Source organism: Tachysurus fulvidraco, chromosome 2 (assembly GCF_022655615.1).
Source record: "Tachysurus fulvidraco isolate hzauxx_2018 chromosome 2, HZAU_PFXX_2.0, whole genome shotgun sequence".
NCBI classification, from domain to species: domain Eukaryota; kingdom Metazoa; phylum Chordata; class Actinopteri; order Siluriformes; family Bagridae; genus Tachysurus; species Tachysurus fulvidraco.
The window spans coordinates 19059336-19070385 of NC_062519.1; the positions used below are offsets into that span (position 1 = coordinate 19059336).

The 11050-nt window shown below is 43.1% G+C and overlaps 1 protein-coding gene across 4 annotated transcripts in view; it reads right to left on the reverse strand.

The window, feature by feature from the left end:
* Positions 1-10859, reverse strand: part of LOC113648897 (serine/threonine-protein kinase 38-like) — a 17238-nt gene extending 6379 nt beyond the window's left edge. For 2 of the 4 annotated variants that reach the window (XM_047805493.1, XM_027156421.2), the window contains exons 1-4: positions 10693-10858; positions 7358-7494; positions 6565-6616; positions 3257-3379 (exon numbers count right to left, since the gene is read on the reverse strand). In XM_047805493.1, coding sequence (XP_047661449.1) covers positions 3257-3379; positions 6565-6616; positions 7358-7488 — 306 coding nt within the window. In that variant the 5' untranslated portion in view covers positions 7489-7494; positions 10693-10858. Of the gene's footprint in view, positions 1-3256; positions 3380-6564; positions 6617-7357; positions 7495-10692 lie in introns of all 4 variants that reach the window. The other 2 variants (XM_047805491.1, XM_027156423.2) reach the window with 2 other exon arrangements.
* Positions 10860-11050: the final 191 nt, after the last annotated feature.

The window sequence follows — 11050 nt, forward strand, 5'->3', positions numbered from 1 at the left end:
TGTACAGCGTGTTGTGTACAGCCTGTTGTGTACAGCGTGTTGTGTACAGCGTGTTGTGTACAGCGTGTTGTGTACAGTGTACAGTGTGTTGTGTACAGTGTACAGTGTGTTGTGTACAGCGTGTTGTGTACAGCGTGTTGTGTACAGCGTGTTGTGTAGTGTACAGTGTGTTGTGTACAGTGTACAGCGTGTTGTGTACAGCCTGTTGTGTACAGCCTGTTGTGCACAGCGTGTTGTGCACAGCGTGTTGTGCACAGTGTACAGTGTGTTGTGTACAGCGTGTTGTGTACAGCGTGTTGTGTACAGCCTGTTGTGTACAGCCTGTTGTGTACAGTGTACAGTGTGTTGTGTACAGTGTACAGTGTGTTGTGTACAGTGTACAGTGTGTTGTGTACAGCGTGTTGTGTACAGCGTGTTGTGTACAGCCTGTTGTGCACAGCGTGTTGTGTACAGTGTGTTGTGTACAGCGTGTTGTGTACAGCGTGTTGTGTACAGCCTGTTGTGCACAGCGTGTTGTGTACAGCGTGTTGTGTACAGTGTACAGTGTGTTGTGTACAGCGTGTTGTGTACAGCGTGTTGTGTGTTGTGTACAGCGTGTTGTGTACAGCGTGTTGTGTGTTGTGTACAGTGTGTTGTGTACAGTGTACAGTGTGTTGAATACAGTGTGTTGTGTACAGTGTACAGCGTGTTGTGTGTTGTGCACAGCGTGTTGTGTACAGCGTGTTGTGTACAGTGTGTTGTGTACAGTGTACAGTGTGTTGTGTACAGTGTACAGTGTGTTGTGTACAGCGTGTTGTGTACAGCGTGTTGTGTACAGCGTGTTGTGTGTTGTGTACAGCGTGTTGTGTGTTGTGTACAGTGTGTTGTGTACAGTGTACAGTGTGTTGAATACAGTGTACAGCGTGTTGTGTACAGCGTGTTGTGTACAGTGTACAGTGTGTTGTGTACAGTGTACAGCGTGTAGTGTACAGCGTGTTGTGTGTTGTGTACAGCGTGTTGTGTGTTGTGTACAGCGTGTTGTGTACAGCGTGTTGTTACAGTGTGTTGTGTACAGTGTACAGTGTGTTGTGTACAGTGTACACAGTACAGTGTACAGTGTGTTGTGTACAGTGTACACAGTACAGTGTACAGTGTGTTGTGTACAGTGTACAGCGTGTTGTGTACAGTGTACAGCGTGTTGTGTACAGTGTACAGCGTGTTGTGTACAGCGTGTTGTGTACAGTGTGGTGTGTACAGTGTGTTGTGTACAGTGTACAGTGTGGTGTGTACAGTGTACAGCGTGTTGTGTACAGTGTACAGCGTGTTGTGTACAGTGTGTTGTGTACAGTGTACAGTGTGTTGTGTACAGTGTGTTGTGTACAGTGTGTTGTGTACAGTGTACAGTGTGTTGTGTACAGTGTGTTGTGTACAGCGTGTTGTGTACAGTGTACAGCGTGTTGTGTACAGTGTACAGCGCGTTGTGTACAGTGTACAGTGTACAGCGTGTTGTGTACAGTGTACAGCGTGTTGTGTACAGTGTACAGCGTGTTGTGTACAGTGTACAGCGTGTTGTGTACAGCGTGTTGTGTAGTTGTGTACAGCGTGTTGTGTACAGCGTGTTGTGTAGTTGTGTACAGTGTGTTGTGTGTTGTGTACAGCGTGTTGTGTACAGTGTGTTGTGTACAGTGTGTTGTGTACAGTGTACAGCGTGTTGTGTACAGCGTGTTGTGTACAGCGTGTTGTGTAGTTGTGTACAGTGTGTTGTGTTTTGTGTACAGCGTGTTGTGTACAGTGTGTTGTGTACAGTGTGTTGTGTACAGTGTACAGCGTGTTGTGTACAGCGTGTTGTGTACAGTGTACAGTGTGTTGTGTACAGTGTACAGCGTGTTGTGTACAGCGTGTTGTGTGTTGTGTACAGTGTGTTGTGTACAGCGTGTTGTGTACAGCGTGTTGTGTACAGCGTGTTGTGTACAGTGTACACAGTACAGTGTACAGTGTGTTGTGTACAGTGTGTTGTGTACAGTGTACAGCGTGTTGTGTACAGTGTACAGCGTGTTGTGTACAGCGTGTTGTGTACAGTGTACAGTGTGGTGTGTACAGTGTGGTGTGTACAGTGTGGTGTGTACAGTGTACAGTGTGTTGTGTACAGTGTGTTGTGTACAGTGTACAGTGTGTTGTGTACAGTGTGTTGTGTACAGTGTACAGTGTGTTGTGTACAGTGTGTTGTGTACAGTGTACAGCGTGTTGTGTACAGTGTACAGCGTGCTGTGTACAGTGTACAGCGTGCTGTGTACAGTGTGCTGTGTACAGTGTACAGCGTGCTGTGTACAGCGTGTTGTGTAGTTGTGTACAGCGTGTTGTGTACAGCGTGTTGTGTGTTGTGTACAGTGTGTTGTGTACAGCGTGTTGTGTACAGCGTGTTGTGTACAGTGTGTTGTGTACAGTGTGTTGTGTACAGTGTACACAGTACAGTGTACAGTGTGTTGTGTACAGTGTACACAGTACAGTGTACAGTGTACAGCATGTTGTGTACAGCGTGTTGTGTACAGTGTACAGCGTGTTGTGTACAGTGTACAGCGTGTTGTGTACAGTGTACAGTGTGGTGTGTACAGTGTGTTGTGTACAGTGTGTTGTGTGTTGTGTACAGTGTGTTGTGTACAGTGTACAGCGTGTTGTGTACAGTGTACAGCGTGTTGTGTACAGTGTACAGCGTGTTGTGTACAGCGTACAGCGTGTTGTGTACAGCGTGTTGTGTAGTTGTGTACAGCGTGTTGTGTACAGCGTGTTGTGTACAGTGTGTTGTGTAGTTGTGTACAGTGTGTTGTGTAGTTGTGTACAGTGTGTTGTGTACAGCGTGTTGTGTAGTTGTGTACAGCGTGTTGTGTAGTTGTGTACAGTGTGTTGTGTAGTTGTGTACAGCGTGTTGTGTAGTTGTGTACAGCGTGTTGTGTACAGTGTGTTGTGTAGTTGTGTACAGCGTGTTGTGTAGTTGTGTACAGCGTGTTGTGTAGTTGTGTACAGTGTGTTGTGTACAGTGTGTTGTGTAGTTGTGTACAGCGTGTTGTGTACAGCGTGTTGTGTAGTTGTGTACAGCGTGTTGTGTACAGCGTGTTGTGTACAGTGTGTTGTGTAGTTGTGTACAGTGTGTTGTGTAGTTGTGTACAGCGTGTTGTGTAGTTGTGTACAGTGTGTTGTGTACAGTGTGTTGTGTAGTTGTGTACAGCGTGTTGTGTACAGCGTGTTGTGTAGTTGTTTACAGTGTGTTGTGCAGTTGTACCTCTCCAAATGCTCCGCGTCCGATCACTTTCAGGGACTCAAAGTCATCCAAACCAAGTCTTGTTCTCTTCAAGCGCAGGAACTCGGTCTCCTTCTTTGCATGCTGTGAGCGTCTCACTCGTTTCTACAGGGAACAGACCACACTATAACTAACTGTAGCTCACTACACCACTACACTACACCACTACACCACACTATAACTCACTGTAGCTCACTACACTACACCACTACACTACACCACACTATAACTCACTGTAGCTCACTACACCACTAAACTACACCACTACACTACACTATAACTCACTGTAGCTCACTACACCTCTACACCACTACACCACACTATAACTCACTACACCACTACACCACACTATAACTCACTGTAGCTCACTACACCACTACACCACACTATAGCTCACTACACCACTACACCACACTATAACTCACTGTAGCTCACTACACCACTACACCAAACTATAACTCACTGTAGCTCACTACACCACTACACCACACTATAACTCACTGTAGCTCACTACACCACACCACACTATAACTCACTGTAGCTCACTACACCACACCAAACTATAACTCACTGTAGCTCAGTACCCACACCACACTATAACTCACTGTAGCTCACTACACCACACTATAACTCACTGTAACTCACTACACCACACTATAACTCACTGTAGCTCACTACACCACACTATAACTCACTGTAACTCACTACACCACACTATAACTCACTGTAGCTCACTACACCACACTATAACTCACTGTAGCTCACTACACCATACTATAACTCACTGTAGCTCACTACACCACACTATAACTCACTGTAGCTCACTACGCCACACTATACTAGTACTGTTTGATATATTCTACCATATCTTAATTCTCACTTGTTTGATTACAAATATGTGCCTTAAAAGTCCTCAAGACCTACTCTCGTAGACGCTCTCATCCACAGAGGAGAGGTCACAATCCCAGTAACCCCATCTACCCTCCTCTGTTGTGTAAGTCTCACACAGTGGTGGTAGGTGGGCTCTGGAATTGTCAGTCTGCTGTAAAGAAAGCTGATTTTATCTCTGCTTTAACTTCCCATTACTCCTTTGATTTCCTTGCTCTAACAGAGACCTGGATATCCCCACAAAACACTGCTACACCAGCTGCTCCATCCTCTGCCTATGCTTTCTCTCACTCACCACGAGAAACAGGCAGGGGTGGTGGTACAGGTTTATTGTTGTCAAAGAGATGGTGCTTTACACCTCTCCTCTTGTCTCATTTAACCATCTCTTCTTTTGAATTCCATGCCATTTCAGTTACCACTCCTATCAACCTTGTTATCATTGTTGTCTACCGCCCTCCTGGTCCCCTAGGAGACTTCCTGGAAGAAATGGACTCACTGCTTAGTGCTTTCCCTTCCGATAGCTCCCCCCCCGACAGTGCTTGGTGACTTCAACCTCCCCTCTGACAAGCTACATTCTTCTTCCCTCCTGTCTCTTCTCGACTCTTTCTCCCTCACACTCAACAGCTACATCCCCACACACAAAGGAGGCAATGTCCTGGACCTGGTTTTCACCCGTCCTTCTCCAGCTACAGACGTGACTGCTACCCCTCTACACGTCTCTGATCATCACCTGGTATCCTTCACCATCACTATACCTATCCTACCTAAAACTATCTCTCACCCCCTCGCTCTTACTCGCCGCAACCTTCACTCTGTCTCCCCTTCATCTGTAGCTTCTGGCACTCTTTCTTCCCTTCCTGATACTGAGTCTTTTTCCTCACTACCCTTGGACTCAGCCACAGATACTTTCCTCTCATCTCTTTCCTCAACTATGAACTTCCTCTGCCCTATGTTCACTAAACCCAGGAAAACTTCTTGTTCTGCTCCTTGGCTTTCAGATGTGCTGCGCAACAATCGAAGAGAGCTAAGATCATCATAGAGAAAGTGGAAGAAATCACATTTCTTGATGCAGATCTTGATTTTTACAGAACACTTCTTGTCAAGTTCTCCTCAGATGTGACTTCTGCCAAGACTTCCTTCTACAAGGAAAAGCTTGAAGCTTCCTCACATGACCCTCGTAAATTCCACGAGATCATCTCTTCTCTGCTCAACCCCCGGGCTCCACCTTCTTCATCCTCCCTGACTGCAGAAGACTTTGCTTCTTTCTACCAGGAAAAGATTGAGGAAATCTGCCGGACCTTCACTTCAGCCCTGACTGCACTTACATCTCAGAGTATGTATTCCCCTACACCTTCATTGTTGCATTTCTCAACTGTGGCAGCAGAAGAGATTTTACAACTCATCCAGTCCTGCAATCCTACCACCTGCCCATTGGATCCGCTCCCTACCACTATGCTCCAGACCATCTCGCCAAAACCTTCTGCCCTTCATTTCCACTATCGTCAATAGATCCATAGCATCTGGTCAGGTACTGCTGACCTACAAAGCCAAAACCAGACCATCTCCCTCTTACCCCAAAGCCCTCATCACTCCTCACACTGCACCTCACACCCTCAGATCTACAGCACTGCCCCACTGGTCCCACCATCTCTCAGGGTAAGAGGGAAGTTTACTACAAGACTCTTCTCTGTTCTGCACCGAGGGGGTGGGATGAACTTCCCCTAGAGGTCCGGACAGCTGAGTCACTGGTTATCTTCAAACACAGAGTGAAGACCTACTTAGGCAGGAAACACTTCAACTAGCACCTTCTTCCCCTGTCTTTTGCATTTAACATTGTATTCCGTGTTAGAGATTTAAGCACTTATGTACGTCGCTCTGGATAAGGGGTCTGTCACATGCTGTAAGTGTAAATGTAAATACTACACCACACTATACTACACCACAGTATACTACATCACACTATACCTCACTGTAGCTCATTACACCACACTATACTTCACTATGCCTCAGTACACCACACTACGCCTCACACACCACACTACACCTCACTATACTACATCACCCTATATTTCACTACGCCTCACTACACCACACTCTGCCTCACTACATCAAACTGTGCCTCACTACATCACCCTATATTTCACCACGCCTCACTACACCACACTACGCCTCAATGCACCACACCTCACTACGGCACACTACACCACACTATGCCTCACTACGCCACACTACATCACACTACGCCTCACTACACCATACTAGAAGCCATCTCCCTTTGATACTAACCTCCTTGCACACTACAACACACTCTTTATACAGTGTTTAATTAGCCTAGCATTACCCATAACGGTCTACACAGTGTGAAAAAACACAATAAAGAGTGATTCAGGACACGTTCACACCTCTTCATCAGGAAGTCCCTCTTCATCCATTACTTTCTCCAGTTTTTGCTGCCTGAAAAGAGACACAACATCAAACTAAATTCACACATCCTTAAACATACACACAATAGAAACTGGAACTCAGGATCTGACTGATTTCTGCTGAATCAGTATGTTATTCTGAGAAAAAGAGTCTGTGATTCAGCGTGAATGAATCAAATTCACAGTCAGTGACTCTTTCTCTCTCTCTATGGTGTGTCTGTTGCTCGTAGTAATAATGAGTTCATAATTCATAATGTGTGATTCAGTGTCTGTCTTCAACAAAAAACAGAAGACCCAGAACACCCTGAAAGGTACGGCATATGCAGAAACCAAACACATACACTTAAACACTCACACTCACGAGCACACACACTCACGCGCACACACAAGCACACGCACTCATAAACACACGCACTCACAAACACTCGCACTCACACAAGCACACGCACTCACACAAGCACACGCGCTCACATGCAATCACGCGCACACGCACTCACGCGCACACACAAGCACACGCACTGACAAACACACGCACTCACAAACACACACACACTCGCACTCACAAACACATGCACTAACAAACACACGCACTAACAAACACACACACCCCTCCCCTTGTCAATCTGGAGAAAGTCTGCCACTCTATGCATTTTGAAAGTTAATAAGAAGCAAAGACTCACTTTATTATTAACTGTGTTGCTGAAGAAAACACATTATCTTATGTATGTGTGTGTGTGTGTGTGTGTGTGTGTGTATGTGTGCTTTTCTCTACCTCATCTCTCTCTCCTCATGCTGTGTGATCAGTGTGCTGTAGAAGTTCTCCAGAGTCACCTTGGCCATGGTCACTCTCTCCTTAGTGTGATTACTCATTAATGAGCCAGAGGTGTGGCCTCGCATCGCCATGTCAACCTAAAACACAGACACACACAGCTTTTAACATACAGTAATGCAGACTATGAACATTCGCTCTGTCTCACACACACCATGATGGCCACCACTCTATTAAATGTTCAATCAACCCTCTTCCACATACATGAGCTCACAGGTGGTCATCACTGTGTAGTGTCACCGTGATTGATGTGAATAGAGCACGGCCCAGACAGCATGGCCGTTTTTCTTTTACAAGACTCGTGGATTCTGTGTAGATCAAATTTCTGATCTCGTGGCAATGGTTTCATTCAGAAGCCCGTATCTGTGAGACTGGTCCATGCAGCAGAAGAGCAGATCTATCAGAGTACTGCAGTGTAAACTGAGAAAATGCCCACACCCAGAGAAAAAGCGCTGCTATACCATGGATGCAAATTTTAAACAAAACCTTCAGACATTTCTGGTATTTAAAATCAGTGACTGTCTCCTTAGAGGGCAGACGTCATATTACGTGACATCACATTTTCCAGGGAGAAAAGACTAAAGATACAGAAAGTTGCAAATATTTAGATAATAATAATAATAATAATAATAATAATAATAATAATAATAATAATAATAATAATAACTGATAACTCATAAGTTTAAGGTCTGAGACATACTGAGTGCACACACACACCACCATTTACTGCAGATCGGTTTGTAGACATCTTCAGTTATTGGAAACACTTCCTGTTTTAAAGAATCACTTATGAAACAGAATCATACACAAATAGAAAGACACACACCTTTTTTTTGTAAACATTGAATAATCTCACAGGCTTTCTATCTGTATGCTTACAAAACCACACACATACCATCACGCATACACACACACCAGACACACAAACATACACACCCAGACACACATTGAAGCGAGTCAGTCAAATAAGCCCGACTTTGTTTGCAAAGTGCAGGTAGTGATTAGTGGTGTGAGACACTGCCGTGGTCGAGCACACTATCTTTAGAGCCAAGTGCATTCCGCCTAATGCAGTGAAGCCCAGTATGTGTGGGTGTGTATCTCAACTTAGTTCTGTGTGTGATGCACATCATGAATCAGTGACTCTATGACTCAGAGCGAATCAGTGACTCGCTGTTTAAGAGCGAATCTGTGACTCTGTGACTGATTCATAGCTCTGAATGACTACAGGTGAGTTGTTGTGCTGAAACCAGCTCTGTGTAGGAAAATATGGTGTGAAGCTTCTTTTATTAACTGTTAAACACCATCTACAGATGTGCAGCCTGGTGTTATAGTTAAAGATACAGTGTTTATCTTCCACCTCCATTTCAGCAGTATTCAGCTTATACCTGCTCCCACATAGCAAACACCGTAACTGTCTGAAATTAAATAGTGTCATTGTTTACAGTGTTAAATATGGTGGTTATTCAGATGGGATAGTTTTCCCTGTGGAGCTGTGTGTGTGTGTAAAAAATTATCGTAGTGTCTCTAATATTTTAATCAATATCTGTCATGTAGTTTTTTACAGACTGCCTGCACAAACCTCACAGTAGATTAAATACCCACAGTAGATCAAATTCTCACTGCAGATTAAATACTCACTGTAGATTAAATACCAACAGTAGATTAAATACTCACTGTAATGTAAATACTCACAGTAGATTACATACTCACTATAACGTAAATACCCACAGTAGATTAAATACCCACTGTAATGTAAATACTCACAGTAGATTAAATACCCACAGTAGATTAAATACCCACAGTAGATTAAATACCCACTGTAATGTAAATACTCACAGTAGATTAAATACTCACAGTAGATTAAATACTCACAGTAATGCAAATACTCACATTAGATTAAATACTCACTGTAATGTAAATACTCACTGTAGATTAAATACTCACTGTAATGTAAATACCCACTGTGATGTAAATACCCACTGTAATGTAAATACCCACAGTAGATTAAATATCCACAGTAGATTAAATACCCACAGTAGATTAAATACCCACAGTAGATTAAATACCCACTGTACTGTAAATACCCACAGTAGATTAAATACTCACAGTAGATTAAATACCCACTGTAATGTAAATACCCACAGTAGATTAAATACCCACTGTAATGTAAATAACCACAGTAAATTAAATACCCACAGTAGATTAAATACCCACTGTAATGTAAATACCCACAGTAAATTAAATACCCACAGTAATGTAAATACCCACTGTAATGTAAATACGCACAGTAGATTAAATACTCACTGTAGATTAAATACCCACTGTAGATTAAATACCCACTGTAATGTAAATACTCACAGTAGATTAAATACTCACAATACTCACATTAGATTAAATACTCCCTGTAAATACCCACAGTAGATTAAATACCCATAGTAGATTAAATACTCACTGCAGATTAAATACCCACTGTACTGTAAATACCCACAGTAGATTAAATATCCACAGTAGATTAAATACCCACTGTAATGTAAATACCCACAGTAGATTAAATACACACAGTAGATTAAATACCCACAGTAGATTAAATCCCCATAGTAGATTAAATATCCACTGTAATGTAAATACCCACAGTAGATTAAATACCCACAGAAGATTAAATATCCACAGTAGATTAAATACCAACTGTAATGTAAATACCCACTGTAATGTAAATACTCACTGTAGATTAAATACCCACTGTAATGTAAATACCCACTGTGATGTAAATACCCACAGTAGATTAAATACCCACTGTAATGTAAATACCCACAGTAGATTACATCCTCACAGTAGATTAAATACCCACAGTAGATTAAATACCCACAGTAGATTACATCCTCACAGTAGATTAAATACCCACTGTAATGTAAATACCCACAGTAGATTACATCCTCACAGTAGATTAAATACCCACAGTAGATTAAATACCCACAGTAGATTACATCCTCACAGTAGATTAAATACCCACTGTAATGTAAATACCCACAGTGGATTACATCCTCACAGTAGATTAAATACCCACTGTAATGTAAATACCCACAGTAGATTACATCCTCACAGTAGATTAAATACCCACAGTATGTTAGTTCATCACCGGGCGGTTTAGTTATGTATGATGTGAGTAAGAGCGATGACGTGGTCAGTAAAATGTTGTATAAAGACTCACAGTTTCGTTTCACACTTTCTGTATTAAATCCACTATTTCATCATCAAACCGGTTTGTTAAATCCGTTTACCTGCGGGTGAAGATGTCAGCTTCAGTCTGTAACGATTCCCGCGATGCTTTTGTTCTTTTCAGCCAACTTCACCTCGACAAAAAAAAACACAAACACACACACACACACACACACACACACACACACACACACACACACACACACACACAAATTCTCTCTCTCTCTCTCTCTCTCTCTCTCTCTCTCTCTCTCTCTCTCTCTCTCTCACACACACACACACACACACACACAAACTCTCTCTCTCTCTCTCTCTCTCTCTCACACACACACACACACACACACACACAAACTCTCTCTCTCTCTCTCTCTCTCACTCACACACTTGTGAAGTTTCCTGACCAGTCTCTCCAGGTGTGTG